Source organism: Meles meles, chromosome 10 (genome assembly GCF_922984935.1).
Source record: "Meles meles chromosome 10, mMelMel3.1 paternal haplotype, whole genome shotgun sequence".
Classification (NCBI taxonomy): domain Eukaryota; kingdom Metazoa; phylum Chordata; class Mammalia; order Carnivora; family Mustelidae; genus Meles; species Meles meles.
Window position 1 is genome coordinate 14802569 of NC_060075.1, and position 16610 is coordinate 14819178.

At 36.5% G+C, this 16610-nt stretch overlaps 1 protein-coding gene across 7 annotated transcripts in view; it reads right to left on the reverse strand.

The window, feature by feature from the left end:
- Nucleotides 1-16610, reverse strand: part of LUC7L2 (LUC7 like 2, pre-mRNA splicing factor) — a 60966-nt gene that overhangs the window by 14167 nt on the left and 30189 nt on the right. For all 7 annotated transcript variants that reach the window (XM_046020010.1, XM_046020011.1, XM_046020014.1 and 4 more), the window contains 4 exons: nt 13638-13736; nt 10538-10648; nt 6244-6387; nt 1684-1860 (listed from right to left, as the gene is read on the reverse strand). In XM_046020010.1, the coding sequence (XP_045875966.1) occupies nt 1684-1860; nt 6244-6387; nt 10538-10648; nt 13638-13736 (531 nt within the window). The remainder of the gene's footprint in view (nt 1-1683; nt 1861-6243; nt 6388-10537; nt 10649-13637; nt 13737-16610) is intronic.

Consider the following 16610-nt stretch of genomic DNA (forward strand, 5'->3'; position numbering starts at 1 on the left):
TTATTTAAGATTTTATTTATTTGACAGAGACACAGCAAGAGAGGAAACACAAGCATGGAGAGTGGGAGAGGGAAAAGCAGGCTTCCCGCTGAGCAGGGAGCCCGATATAGGGTGATCCCAGGACTCTGGGACTATGACCTGAGCCTGAGGCAGAGCTCAACAATTGAGCCATCCAGGCACCCCTTACTTTGTTATTTTAAATAAAAACTTAGCAAAATCACCCTAAAGCTACTCAGAATACTTAGATCTCACTGTTGATATAAATATGGAGACGTCCCTACGTGTTTCTGACTCATTATTTTAAATGTCAAACTACAGATCTTGGGTTAATTTCAGCAATAAAAGTGACTATCTAGTGTTTGCCATCGCTGAGCCATTCTTTCATTCATGACATAATGCTACAGTGCCGCAATTTTTAAAAAAAATTAGCCACATCAGACTATTGGAAAGGAACTGATTATATCCATTTACTAATTCTGTTTACATCTTTAGAAATACCCTATGTTGTTTCCTTATCTTCTCAAAAGAATTCAACACACGATACAGTAAGAACTGTATTGCCTTTCTTATAATAGCCATATATGTGGCTTTGTTTTAAAGACAGGTTTCATTCTAATTCCTTTCTGAGATGGGAGCAAGTAGAACTAGAGATCTACATACAAGCTTGCTATTTAGTGAAGAACTGCAAAATACTTCAAATAAATAATAGTCTCATTTTCTCAATCTTCCTTTAAAATAATATTATACTAATACCGTTAATTTTAATTCAAAGAAAATAAAAATTGGGGGGGAATTTATATGAAAGAATTTTTTTTTACTTGTTTGAGAGAGAGAGAGCATGAGAGGGGAGAAGGTCAGAGGGAGTAGCGAACTCCCCACAGAGCTGGGAGCCCAATGTGGGACTTGATCCTGGAACTCCGGGATCATGAACTGAGCCCAAGGCAGTCACTTAACCAACTGAGGCACCCAGGCGCCCAGTTTTTATTATTATTCTTTTCTAAGACTCTATTTATTTATTTGACAGAGGGAGAGACACCTAGAGAGGGGACACAACCAGGGGGAATGGGAGACGGAAAAGCAGGGAGCCTGGCACAGGGCTCACATAATCCCAGTACCCCAGGATTATGAGCCGAGCCAAAGGCAGATGATTAATGACTGAGCCACCTAAGCACCCCAGAAAGAATTAGTTTTTAGACTAAAGAACCCAGGGGTTTTTTTTGTTTGGTTGCTTTTTTTTTTTTTTTAAATTTAACAGAGAGATTACAAGTAGGCGGAGAGGCAGGCAGAGAGAGGGAGGGGGAAGCAGACTCCCTGCTGAGCAGAGAGCCCGATGCCGGGCTTGATCCCAGGACCCTGAGATCATGACCTGAGCGGAAGGCAGAGGCTTAACCCACTGAGCCACCCAGGCGCCCCTAAAGAACCCAGTTTTTAAGACTCCTAATTTAATGTCATACATATTCAACACAAAATACTGCCTCCCAAAATAAGGGGGACATTATTTAAAAGTCTGTTTCTCAAACATCACCCATTAAACCAGTTATTATCTCCATTTATAATCCTATACTATGCGGTATGAATTGTTAGCAGAATCATAGTCAAGAAGATTATACAAAAAGATAACCAATATACAGCAAAACAATGGGTAGTTAAATTAGAGCACATGATATTAATTTACCAATGTACCTTTAATTCTTCAAGCTTCTCTCTTATTTCAATAAATCCCAGGTGCAGTTTACCCCCAAAATGATCAGCCAGTCGTCTATCATTATCATGAAGACCTAAATAGGCAGAGCAGACTTCACAGACTCGAAGTTTCTGCTGTTGGAAACTGGAAGCTGGCATAGAATTCCGATAAACTTCCTAAATAAAAGTGAGAAAAACAATGTTCATATAAATCTCTGAGTCATACCGCTACACAAAATACATTATGGTTATATTAAAAAATGTTTTCTAATGAGTAATTAAAGTACGGCTATTTTTGTCACAAAAATGATGGACTCCTCATATTCTCATCCTCCATCCTTGGGACCTCTTCCACTAGAGGTAAAGATCCAAGACACAACTGCATTTTGCCAAGAACTACTATAAGAATTCTACCATGAATTCTGACTTCTACTACAGAATATGACTTCTGGAAAAAATTTTCTCAGTGTTCTACAATGCTTTGTTTTCTACAATTTTTGTTAAAAATGAGATGCAGCAAACTCGAAACTGTGTATCAGTGAAGGACCAAGGAAGAAGTCACCCACACTGGCAGAGAAAGAATGCATGTCTTTGATACTGTTAGTTTTCTTCTAGTGCCTTCTTTCCCACAGATCATTTTCTCCTCCTTTGAAAATGTGGACAGGGCATATAAATGATAAGACTTTTTTCTACTGAGAGGAATAGTTCTGTAAGACAAGCAATGAAAGGTGCCTTAATGAGAGAAAGATGTCTTACACAAAACAATTTTAAGTTCATTAATGAAATAACAAGTATTAGTGGGATTGTGTATTCACTGTACTCTTTACTTCCTTTTGTTTGAGGCCAGCAGTATGTCCAGCTAAAAGATATTACAATCCCACGCCTCCACAGACCTTTGGCTAAGGAGATACTCAAGTGGACATTGCTGGATGGAATCTATAGAAAGTTCTTTCAAAGGGAGTCAATAGACTGAAATAAACAAAAAATCACCAATGGCTGCTATCACCTATAGGTCAGAAAGTGATGGGAAACAATATTTACAGTTTCAAAAATGTCAATACCAAGATACTTATTAATTACAAAAAGAAAGCACTCTAACTTCACAGTAGAAAAATAGGCCAATCATCAGAAATGGGACAAATCACTAACATGTGCCTTCTAATGAGATATGACATTACAGTACTGTCAAAAATCTAACCAGGGGGGCACCTGGGTGGCTCAATGGGTTGGGCCTCTGCCTTCGCCTCAGGTCATGACCTCAGGGTCCTGGGATCGAGCCCCGCATTGGGCTCTCTGCTCGGCAAGGGAGCCTGCTTCCTCCTCTCTCTCTCTGCCTACTTGTGATCTCTGTCTGTCAAATGAACAAATAAAATCTTTAAAAAAAAAAATCTAACCAGGAGAAAAATCAGACAAACAGAAACTGAAGGACATTTTATAAAATGAAGCCTGTACTTTTCAAAACTGTCAAGATCATGTCAGACAAAGACTGAAGTTCCAGATTAAAGGACCCTAGGATGACATTAACAACTAAATGCAGCACATGATCCTGAACTGGGCCTTAAACAAATAACAAAAATTTTTTAATAAAAATGACATTATTGTGGCAATTGGGAAAATCTTCATAAAGTCTTCAGATTCATATAGTATTGTATCAGTGTTAATTTCTGATTCAGATCATTCTACTGCAGTTATATAATATCCTTGTCTTTAGAAAACACACATGGAAGTATCTGGGGATAAAGAGGCATCTTATCAATAACTTAATGTCAAAGAGTTCAAATACACACACACACACACACACACACACACACACACACGAGGAGAAAGACAAAAAGCAAATATTGTAAAGTGTTAACACTTGAAGGCTGGGTGAAGGATACAGGGGAATTCTTTATTCTATTTCTTAAATTTTTCTGAAGATACTTCAAAATAGAAGTTTTTAAAAAGAAGCCAGGGGTGTCTAGGTGGCTCAGTGGGTTAAGCATCTGCCTTTAGACTCTGGTCATGAACCCAGTGTCCTGGGATCAGTCACGCTGGCTCCCTGCTCAATGGGGAATCTGCTTCCGTTTCTCCCACTACCTTTGTCCCCCAACACCCCCATCTCATGCTCTCTCCTGAGCTCTCTCTCAAATAAAAATGTAAAAAAAAGGAAAAGAAAAACAAATGTATGACACTAGGAGGCAAGTCAACTCAATTTTAGTGCCTTGTTACTCTTTTTCCTTTTTCTAGTTATGTATAGAGAAAGTGCTTTAGGCATGGTAGCTCTACTGCCAACACAAATTGGTAAGTATAAAGATGAATCCATGTAGTAAGGATGGCAGAAATAGTCTGTGTACTTGATGGAATTACGGAGCTGCTGTACCAACCCCAGACTCCCTAATGATGATTATTTAACAAATGAAAAAAAGAAAACCCTTTCTTGGTTAAGCCATTTAAGTTTTTATTATGTGCACCTGAACATAATCTACAATGAGCAAGTAAATTTTTTAGTGCACTGTCTTAAAAATCAACTGATAATAAAATATAACAGGCTAAAGATGTTAAGCCACTGTGTGCTACCAGAAAATCTTCAAATACATATATATGAAACTTCATGAAAACTGCAAAATATGCAAGTAATAATGCTTACTAAGGTTCATTACTTGAGTCTTTTGGGGAAATGGGCTATAAAATACTCTGCATTTTTAAAATTCATAGGGTTTAGGGGCATGGGGCTGGCTCAGTCAATTAGGTGTCTGCCTTTGGCTCAGGTCATGATCCCAGGAACAAGCTCCATGTTGGGCTCCCTACTCAGTAGGGAGCCTACTACTCCTTATCCCCCCTACTCATGCTTGCTCTCTCTCTCTGGTGCTCTAACAAATAAAGTTTTTAAAAAAAATTTAAAAACAAAAAAAATTCATAGTGTTTACTTTCTGGAATGATACTAATTACATTCAAAGAAATCCTAAGTATTAAGACTCTAACAAGAATGGCTATATGGTGTATCTTTTTCTATCCTATTACCTTTGATCCGTCTTTGTATTTAAAAGTAGATTTCTTTTTTTTTTTATTAGACACACAGAGATCGCAAGTAGGCAGAAAGGTAGGCAGAGGGAGAGGGGAAAACAGGCCCCCCACCGAGCAGAGAGCCCGATGCAGGGCTCGATCCCAGGACCTTGAGATCATGACCCAAGCCAAAGGCAGAGGCTTAACCCACTGAGCCACCCAGGCACCTTTAAAGTAGATTTCATGTACCTGGCATATAGTAAAGTCTTGTTTTTATTTTATTTTTTTAAGACCTGAGCAGAAGGTGCTTAACAAACTGAGTCACCCAGGTGCCCTAAGTCTTGCTTTAAAAAAAAAAAAAAATCCAATCCCACAATCTCTGCCTTTTAATTGTAATGTTTAGACCATTTACATTTAACATAATTACCAGTACACTGGGTTTACGTCTACTACAATTAGAGATGGAGACTTTAATACTCCTCTCAGTAAATAGAACAGAAAATCAATCTGATATGGGTGACTTGATTAATCAATCAACTATCTTGACTCAATTAACATTTATGAACACTCCACTTAATAAGGCAGAGTATCATTCTTTTCAAATGCAGATGGACCATTCCATCATTCCAAATCAACGTTTAAAAAAAATGAAAAAAACCCATCTGGAGAATGGGTTTAAGACAGACATTTCACCAAGATCACATGCAAGGCACAAAACAAGAACTGATAATATCTAAGAGACCTAAAATCACACAAATGTACTCTCACTGCAACAGAACTAAATTAAAATCAGAAAACTATTTGGAAAAAACACCAAATATATAAACACACACTCCTAAGTAACCCATAGATCAAAGAAGAAATCACAAAGAATATTAGAAAATATCTGAACTGAATGAAAATAAAAACAACATATGGAATTCTGTGGGATCCAGCTACAATTGTGCCAGAAGAAAATCTGTAGCATCAAATGGGCTAAAATCAATTACCTAGGCTTTCATTTTAAAAGAGGGCAGAATAAGAACAAATTAAACAGTGGTGTGATATAGTTAAGAGCAATGGAGACTAAGGCAAAATGGGAGAATACAACCCCACCTGAAGGCATCCGATTTTTTAAAACACACGAGGTGGGCCAAACAAAATAGAATTTTGGCTGTAGGATATTAGATTTTGCCTTGTGCTACTACAGAGAAAGAATGAGAGAAGGCTCCCAAAGTACTAGTGGAATTGTACTGAGATGTGAAGTGAAAGAGAATGCTATGGTTGCATGATGGTAAAGTCAAGGGAGGGAGGGTATCATAGGAAATGCATAAATGCATTCTGTATGTGACTGCTGTGTATGACTAGCTAGTCTAGTTAATTTCATTTTCTAGTTAAAAACTTCAACAGATCAAAGCCTCTAAAGTAAAAACAAAAATCCCACAACTTTGATACATAATCCATTACTATGGGATGGACTAATTAAATTTTATAATGAGTTTAAATTTCCTGAACTAGCAGTAAGTTTTCAGTAATTTCTAATCAAGTATGTTTTGACAGTAAGACTGAACATATTACCACTGAAAATTATATTACCTCCGCTTCTCTCTTCTTTGCCCGTGCTTTCTCTACTTCATCCATTACTTTCTGAGATTCTTCCACATTTCCTTCAGCTCCTAGTTGTTCCACCTTGGCCAACAACTTACCAATTTCTTCATTTAACTCGTGAACACGTTCTGCCTAGAAAGAAACAGAAAAGAAGATCATGAATAAAAAGCAGAATAAATTATCAGAGTTCAAAATATTTCATAAATGCTCAGGAAAGACTTAAGGCAATATGAGGATAAATAATGCTTTCTGAGCTATCATAAATGAACTGGTGGGATACGAGGGTGTTTAAACCTACCTGTCCTCTTATTACAGGGAGGTCAGGAAATACAACTGACCTCAATTTAACTATTACTTTACAACCTCTGCATTGGCAATGTATTCCAAGCATAAAATACCGTTTCTTCCACTATCTGCCCCTATATACCTTTGCAAACCATCTCTTGCTGTTCCCCCACTTCACAACACAATCTATAGTTATAGCTAGTTTCCCATATTTACTCATGTTTTCTGCCTCTGTGACTTTCCAGAGGGATGTCATCCCTCTTCCTCCGACATCGTCCCTTACCTCCCTTGTCTGAACTCATGAATGCCTATTCATTCAACAAGATTCAACTATTCTGTGAAACATTCTTGATCAATTACATTTCACCCCCACTTAAACATAAGCAGAGAGTCAAACCTTCCTTTGCGCCATCTTTTTATCTTTAATGGCACTCTTATGTACATACTTGTGTATATATATATAAATGTATATATTTGTGTATATGTGTATATATATGCTTTTATATACATATCATACCACCTTAAACACAACTATTTGTATTTCCAATCCTCTTATTTCCAATAACCAACAAACAGCATAGGCTCAAACAGGAGTTACAGGAATGAACTGGTAGATACTCTTTAAGATAAATACATGACTTTAAAGTACAACAGGTCTGGCTTATTGCCAAACAATTACCAACTATGTAATTTTGACCACATTACTTAACCTGAATCCACTTCATCAGAGAAATGGGAATAATGCCAATCTCATAAAGTTGTGAGAAATGAGAAAATGTGCCTTGCACATACACTGCAGAGCACATTACTGATTTTCAGTATACTACCATAACACTCTGTCTTCCCTAGCCTTAGTTCATGTCTTTTCTCTGGGATTAATTCTTGCCTTGGAATCTGTGTCCTCTTCCTCCTCTTCATCACCATCATCCTAAGAACACAGTTCATTCCTATAGTTTTAATGGCATATGATACCTATACAGTCTTTATATTGGCGAGAAAGTAAGTATTTCAGGCTGTGTAGCCAATTATATTATCAAAGAAGATTTTAATTTGTTATGGAGATCCAGTCCCAATAAACCAGTGTGCCAATAATCTTTACTTCTTAAATGTCCTTCATTCAAAACTCACCCTTAAAGAAATTTTCAATTCTATTATAACTCTTTAGCAAAATGGTAATTTTTTTTTTCAGGATCTGTCACAGAATGATTGTGTATTATGCCCTAAACTCTTCACCTTTCCCCGTATCCATCTCTTTGCTATATAATTAGTACCATCATATTCTGATTCTGAATCTGGCCATGTAATAATACGACAGTAATGGGGCACCTGGGTGGCTCAGTGGGTTAAAGCCTCTGCCTTCGGCTCAGGTCATGATCCCAGGGTCCTGGGATCGAGCCCCACATCAGGCTCTCTGCTCTGCAGGGAGCGTGCTTTCTCCTATCTCTATCTGCCTGCCTCTCTGCCTACTTGTGATCTCTGTCAAATAAATAAATAAAATCTTTTCAAAAAACGTAAAAACTACATTGAACAGCACAAAATATTTCAAAGTAGTTAAAAGTCATCAAATCAACAAAATGCAATAAATGGACTTTTTTTAGATTCTGATTAGAACAAATCAACTCTATATAGGAAAAATGAACATATTCAGGATATTAGATAATGTTAAAAAATTATTAACTTTATGGATGTGATTTATTGTGGTTATGCTTTAGAGGTGAAATGATGTGACATCTGGAATTTGCTTTTAAAATAATGAAACAGGGACGCCTGGGTGGCTCAGTTGGTTAAGCATCTGCCTTCAGTCCAGATCATAATTCCAGGGTTCTGGGATTGAGCCCCATGTTGGGCTTCCTGCTCAGTGAGGAGTGTGAGTCTCCTTCTCCTTCTCCCTCAGCGCCTTCCCCTGCTCCATTTCTCTCTCTCACTCAAATAAGTAAAATTTCCAAATAAATAAATAGAACAATGAAACAAGAGCAAAAAACTATGAATCCATTGGGATTTATCCAGTTTTTTGTTTGTCTTTTTAAAGTTTATTTATTTATTTAAGTAATCTCCACATCCAACATGGGGCTCAAACTCACAACCCAGAGATCAAGAGTTGCATGCTCTACCAACTGAGCCAGTCAGGCACCCCTGTTTCCCCTTTTTGTGTTTAAGTTCACATAAAAATTTTTTTTTTTTTCCTTAAGTAGACTCCACACCCAACATGGAGCACAACAGGGGCTTGAACTCATGACCCTGAGATCAAGACCTGAGCTGAGCGATCAACACCTGGATGCAACTCGGGCCACCACATATTCCCAAGATAAAGTACTTTCTAAAAATGGAGGGTAAAACATACATCTAAAGACACTCAAAAATCAACATTAAGAAAAAAGTGAGTAGTCCATCTGGGGAATGGGTTTAAGACAGACATTTCGCTGAAGAGGTATATATATGCCAAATAAACACATCAAAAAACTGTTCAGGGGGCGCCTGGGTGGCTCAGTGGTTTAAGCCTCTGCCTTGGGCTCAGGTCATGGTCTCAGGGTCCTGGGATCGAGCCCCATATCGGGCTCTCTGCTCAGTGGGGAGCCTGTTTCTCCCTCTCTCTCTGCCTGCCTCTCTGCCTACTTGTGACCTCTCTCTGTCAAATAAATGAATAAAATATTTAAAAAAAAAAACAAAAAACTGTTCAGCATCATTAGGCATTCGGGAAATGCAAAACCAAGAAATATCACTACACACCTTTAAGAATGGCTAAAATGAAAATGAAAACCAAATGCTGGCACAGATGTGAAGAAACCAAATCACTAACACATTGCTGGTAGAATTATAAACTGGTATAGCCACTCTAGAAAATGACACCTGCTTTCAAAACTAAAAATAGACTTATGGTATGACCACATGACCCAGAACTGCCTTCCTTTTTTTTAATCCTGAAGAAATGAAATTATTTATTGCAGTTTTACTGGTGTTAACCAGAAAGTGCAAACAACCTAAACATCTTTCAATGTGTGGTTAAACTGTGGTATAGCCATACCATGACATACTACTCAAAAAGGAATGAACTGATATACATAGCAACTTGTATGAATCAAGGAAACTGTCCTGAGTGAAAAGAACAATCTCAAAAGGTTACCTGATTCCATTTACGTAATATTCAGTAAAATAACATAATTATAGAGTCAGAGAATACATTACTGGTTTCCAGAAAACAGGGGAAAGGAGAAATAAATGTGGCTCTAGAAAGGTAATATGAGGGACTCTCATCGTGATGTTATAGTGAAGTAACTTAACTATGGTGGGAACCACCCAAGTTACTTACAAATGTGATAAAACTACACCGAGCTATATAGACACATACACAAGTGCACACACAACTGGTAAAATCTGAGTAAAATGGGGCACCTGGGTGGCTCAGTGGGTTAAAGTCTCTGCCTTCGGCTCAGGTCATGATCCCAGGGTCCTGGGATGAAACCCCACACTGGGGTTTCTGCTTGGCAGGAGCCTGCTTCCTCCTCTCTCTCTGCCTGCCTCTCTGCCTACTTGTGATCTCTGTCTGTCAAATAAGTAAATAAAATCTTAAAAAAAAAATCTGAGTAAAATGTCACAATTGGACCAGTATCAATTCCTTGTGTACTGTAGCCGTATAAAATGTGAACATTAGGGGAGGCTAGAGGAAGAGCTCAGAGAATTTCCTACATTATGTCTTTGCAATCTGTGGATGTAATTACTTCAAAATTAAAAGTTAGAATTAGGGGCGCCCGAGTGGTTCAGTAGGTTAAGCCTCTGCCTTCAGCTCATGATCTCAGGGTCCTGGGATCGAGCCCTACACAGGGCTCTCTGCTCAGCGGAGAGCCTGCTTCCTCCTCTCTCTCTGCCTGTCTCTCAGTCTACTTGTGATCTCTCTCTCCCTGTCAAATAAATAAATAAAAATCTTAAAAAAAAAAAAAAGTTAAAATCAGTGAGCTGAAACAGTATTTTATAGTACTAATGAAATAGCCCAAATTCTTACCTTTGCTGCCACTTCAGCACTGATCTCTTCTTGAGTTTCTGCTAATCTTTTCTTAGCCACTTCTGTTCTTCTATCACAATCTGCAATGAATGACTGAAGATGATCCATAGCCTGCAAAATTTAAAGAAAATTATTGTCAGAATAATCAACTTTATTGAGGAATATCTTTACTCAAAAATTATACATAATTTTCTTATTTTTTAAAAGGAGGCTCCAACCCCAGCATGGAGCCCAATGCAAGGCCTGAACTCATAACCCTGAGATCAAGAGTCAGACACTTAACCAAAAGACCCACCCAAGGACCCCATACTTTATTTTTCGAAGTGCTAATAGGATAGTAAAAAAACAAAAGCAGGTTCAATTATGAATCAAAAATACAACTTCATCACGTATTAAATTAGCAGAGTAAACATAAACAGTTCCCAGAAAAGTGAAACTGTAAGGAAACTACCACTCTCATACTCTGCTGAAGAGTCAGTGCAGTGTTTAAAAAAGGCAATGTGGTAACTGGTATCAAAAGACTTAAAAATGTCTCCTGACTTAGTAATTTTGCTTCCAGAAATACCTTTTAAGGAAGTAATCAGATATACAGAAGGCTTAATATTCAAAGATGTTCCTCACAGTGTTATTTTTATGGTAGAAAGTTGTAAATACCCTAAATACCTAGGTAATGTAGAAATTTTGATCTTCAGCCAATAAAAAAAGGTTTTAATACTTAATGATACAAGAAAATGTTCATGATTTGTAAATAAAAAGCATTTTACACAGTATCATATGCCATAAAATCCCAACTCTGTAAAATAAAGCACAGAAAAAGGGGTGCCTGGGTGGCTCAGTGGGTTAAAGCCTCTGCCTTCAGCTCAGATCGTGATCCTGGGGTCCTGGGATGGAGCCCCGCATCGGGCTCTCTGCTCAACAGGGAGCCTGCTTCCTCCTCTCTCTCTGCCTGCCTCTCTGCCTACTTGTGATCTCTGTCAAATAAATAAATAAAATCTTTAAAAAAAATTAAGCACAGAAAAAAAGGAGAGCATACATAAAATTTTAGCAATTCTTCTTGAGTATACACAAAATTTTCAATAGTTAGTTTTTCCATGCTTCTCAAATTTTCCACAATGAAAATGTTACAATCAGGAAAACTTACTTTCTTTTCAAAGAATAAACCAGTGAGAATTTTAGCAACATCTACACTGTAAAAATCCAATTCAATAAATATATTAAAAACATCTGTCAGGCATATATTAGCATGTCTATAATAAAATAGTAATTTATTTAAAAGTAAACTTTTAAGATTTATTCCCAAGTCAGGCAATTTGGACTTTCATATCTTACTGTACAGAAAGAGAACTTAAAATATAAATGTTTAAAAATAAAATCTCAGCATATAGCAGATTCTAGGAATTTCTTGAAGTAAAAAGCAATAGGTTCATTTAAAAGCTCTTATCTGTAATGATAAAGAAACAGGTATTTAGGGACAAATGGGTGGCTCAGTTGGTTAAGCATCTGCCTGCCACTCAGGTCATAATCCTTGAGTCCTGGGATGGAGCCCCATGTCAGGTTCCCTGCTCAGGGGGGAAGTCTGCTTCTCCACAACCAGCAACCCCCCCCCCCCCCCACCGCCCCTCCCCACCCACCCTGCTTGTGTGTGTGCAGGCTCTCTCAAATAAATAAAAATCTTAAAAAAAAAAAAAAAAAAAGGCCATTTAGCTCTTTTAATTTAAAATTCATCTTTAAATTCACAAGATAGTTCTATTATTAAAATTTACTTATGGGAAGATTAAAGGGGGATCTGAAAGCAGTCAGAGGAAAAAGATGTACTCATCAGTACTGTTAGGTCAACTAAGTAGCTATCTGGAAAAATAAAGCTAAATCTGTACCTCAATTCCCTTAGACCAGCATAAATTTAACTTCGTTCAAAGAACTAAGTGTATAAAATGAAGCCGTAAAAAATACCAGGAGACCCTTTTATATTAAGCCATTAGAAATTTTTAAAGCACTGATAAATGTGACAACTATAAAAATATTCCGCAAGGCCCACAACCACTAAAAGGAAGAGTTAAATAAGGAAAATGACCTAATTATCCATATCCCTATATCTAGGTGATGGTTTCTGCTTTATTTTATGCCCAGATTAAATCAAAATCTAGTTGATTTAAGATGTCTCCCCCAACTGTTCCAGTCCCATATTAAATTATGTTTACATAGATGATATTGTCTTGTTTTGTTTTGTTTGACAGAGAGAATGCACATGGGCAGGGAGAGAGAATCTTAAGCAGGCTCCACACCCAGCACAGAACCCAATGCAGGACTTGATCTCACAACCCTGAGATCATGATCTGAGCTGAAACCAAGTAGGACACTTAACTGACTAAGCCACCCAGGCACTCCTAATTTTCATTTCTATTAGCAGAAATTCTTAGGAGAGAAGTAGATGGAGGTGCCTATTGACTGCTTTACCTTCCAAACCCAGTAATATACCTATTACACCTCACTGTAAAAAGTATCATAAGATGTGTGCTCATTAGTATCTTTTATGTAATACTAATTGGTAAATTTTATATAAATATAAAAAAAAGTTTCCCTATTTTTATAACAAACGATTCTGTTTATATAAATAAATCACATCTTGGGCCTTTAAGGTATGTAAATGGTACCTTTTAATATTTCTTCTATCAGTTTTACATAAAAACCATTGTACTCAATATCCTCTCTCCCTCTATATATATTCACAGATACAAACAAAAACAAATGTAAAAGTTCTGTAGATTATTAAAGGGCCTTAAATACATTAGGAATTTGTTGTTTACATGTGCTTAAATTGAGGTTTCCTTAATCATCACAACTTTACTGGAACAGTTTTTTGAAAGATTATATGCACTGCAAGGATTTTTACATATTTTCTTAAACTACCCAGTTTCACCTTATATTTTTTAAAAAATATTGTTAGTCAAGAAAATTCATGATCTTACTTTATTTAGTACTGACCTTCAAATAAACACAAAGAAGATAACTTGCTAAGAGCCTTTTCCTATAGAGATATTAATCCATATTCAAAACATTTACTACAAAAAATAATCTAACCCATTAAAGAAAAATCACATACATCAAGTTCAAAGAAAAAATCTTGCTCTTTGGATGCAATTTCATAATCTGCTCTTAAAGCCAGGTCATGAACTTTCAGACATTCTCCAAGATCCATTCTCTGGGGGGTAGAAAAAAGACGTATTATTGAAACAGTAAACACATTTTTCAAAACTTCATTAACCACCACAGTTCTCTTCAAAATACATATTAAGTCTTACAGATGCTTCTTTATTTATGGATTTTCAAATTACAAAATTTCATCGACAAGCATAAAAGCTGATGTCAGAAAAAAATGCACATCAATTCTGTCTACCAACAGACGGGAACAGTGATTACTTTCGTACTTAAGAACAGACAGACAAGAAAAATCGTAAAAATCTGAAAAAGCTTCCGGCTTCTTTATCAAATCAAATTTCACTTAACCTATTAACACAGAAAAGATAACGTTAATTTAAAATTAAACTAAAAGAATATGTAAATCAAATTTCTGAATTATATCAATATTCTTTGAACATTCTGATTTTCAAATAAAGATGGAGTTCTCAAACATGAGACCAGTAAACTTGATAAGGATTCCAGATAAGACTCTAGGTGAACTAGGAAAAAGAAATTTATTAACACCCAACATAACTTCACAAAAAACTAAAATCCTATTTATAAGCATGTATCAGGGATATAAAATAGACTCCCATTGAACCTAGGATCCTCCTATTTAGAATTCCAATTAGACATTATTTACCAAATTAGGTTTTCTCCTGAGACCAAAATTCCTAAAAATCCACCCATTTTTACATTATCTGGGCAACTGATAAGATCTTTCAGGAAATCCTTTAAGGGGGAAATTGAGGGGAAAAAATTGGGCTGGATGCAAAGGTATTTACAGATGTGATTAATGGAGATCCAAGTAAAACAGATTTTCCAACTGCAAGTACGCTATCCTATCAAATAGAATGCCTCAGAATTGCTCAAAGGTTGGTAAAAAGAGAATACAGTAATTTGAAAAGGTATAGTAAACATGGCCTTTGGTTTTGTTATCCAAACTATGCATAAAGTACGACAAACATTATAGTAGTAAAGTCATTCCTTCAGTTAACTGTGTGCCCATTTATGCCATGTGGTAGGGACACAGAGCTAACTGACACAGACACATACAGTCTCTGACCTCATGGAGCTGACATTTAGAAGAGGGGAAATAAGTAATTAACCATAATTGTGTCTCTGAATACAGTTAAAAGGTTTAATAAAACAGTAACCCTCGATTATGATGCGAGGCTGCTTGGAGATCAGAGGAGGTCTTTCTGAAGAGAATACATTTAAACTGGATTTAAAATGTGTGAGGAAGCAAACTAACCTTAGGAAAAGCTAAGAAAAGAATCCTTGAGGTTTTATACAAGATTTATTCTTTAAAAAAAAAAAAAAAAAAAAAAGCCAGTATCAAGCAGAAGGATGTTTCTAGCAGCAAAAAACAGAATAGAACAATCACTGGCACATAGGTCTGGGCCTTAAGCTTTGTTATGTAAGTACCTAGAAATGACTGTCTCAACTTTTTGGCCAACAACCTAGATACAACAAAGGATATGAAAGTCTATTTTGTATAATATCCCAAGCTAAAAACAAAAACAAAAACAACAGCGAATTCACTGGATTAAGATTCAAAAGAATTGGAGCACCTGGTTAGCTTAGTTGGAAGAGCATGTGACTCTTTATTTTGGGGTTGTGAGTTTAAGACCCAAGTTATATGTAGAGATTACTTAAAAATAAATAAACTTCAAAAAAAATTTTTAAGATTCAAAAGAATTGATAGATCAGGTAAAATTTCTCAAAAATACAAAGTCTTATATCTAAGAAGACAAACTTAAATAGCTATGAGCAGAAAAATTAAGACAAATTTAAAAACATACTAGTCAAGAATAAGAGTTATAATGCGGCATGATTGAGATAAATTAACTTACAGGACATAGTATGAACAAAGTAAGAATCTCTTGCTGAAGGCTGGCAAACACCTCTCTTCCAAAAGATACATTCTGTGTGCTACACATTTCAAAGGGATATAAATAAGACCAAGTGTTTCAAAACCAAGCTATACCAAAAAAGCCGTAGGACAGATGCAATTAGCCAAGAAAAATCAAAATGTGAACCTAGACCTCAATCAACTAAAGAACTTTTCAATATGAAGCAGAAACAGATCTTATTATTGCTCCAAGGGACTTCAGAGTCAGATTTTAACTTTTTCTCAAATTAAAAACATAAACAAAAAACCCCCACCAACTTTCTAATGACCAAAGCTTTCCAAAGACAGAGTACACTTCCTGAAGAGTTAGTGAATTCCCAGATAACAGGAAGATCCCAGTACAGTTTAGACAACCATTTTTCTAAGACACTAAGGAAAGAACTGAACTGTTAAAGTAGCTTCCTCTTTCGAACTCTGACATTTTATTATCTTAAAAAAAAAAAAAAAAGCTTTTCTGTTAACCTCTACTACCTGGGTTACCAATTACATAAAAGAATGAATGCGGGAATATAGACAATGTCTTCAAAATTATCCTTTGGGAATAGTAAGGAATATTCACCAGTATTATAAGTTATCATCCCACTAATGGCTCTCATGTACACTGTTGCTGAGTATGCTGAGATTCTTCCAGGCCCCATTTCTTCCTCTCATAAGTTTATGGATTAAGTGTTCCAATGACATTAAGCAGCAACTGAAACTTGCTACTGATGTGTGAAAATCCAAAACTGCTTATTATGCAACATTTCTAAGAAGTTAAAATGTAATGCTCCTAAAATATGCAGGAAAATAAGATAGTATGAAAGAGTTGCAAAATACATTGTTACCATCTTTGCTACACCAGCTTGTGTGTGTGTGTGTGTGTGTGTGTGTGTGTGTGTGTGTGTGTGTAAGTAGGCTCCATGCCCCAAGTGGGGTTTAAACTCATGAACTCATGACCAAGAGTTGCATGTTCTACCAACAGAAGTCAACCAGCTGCCCCAG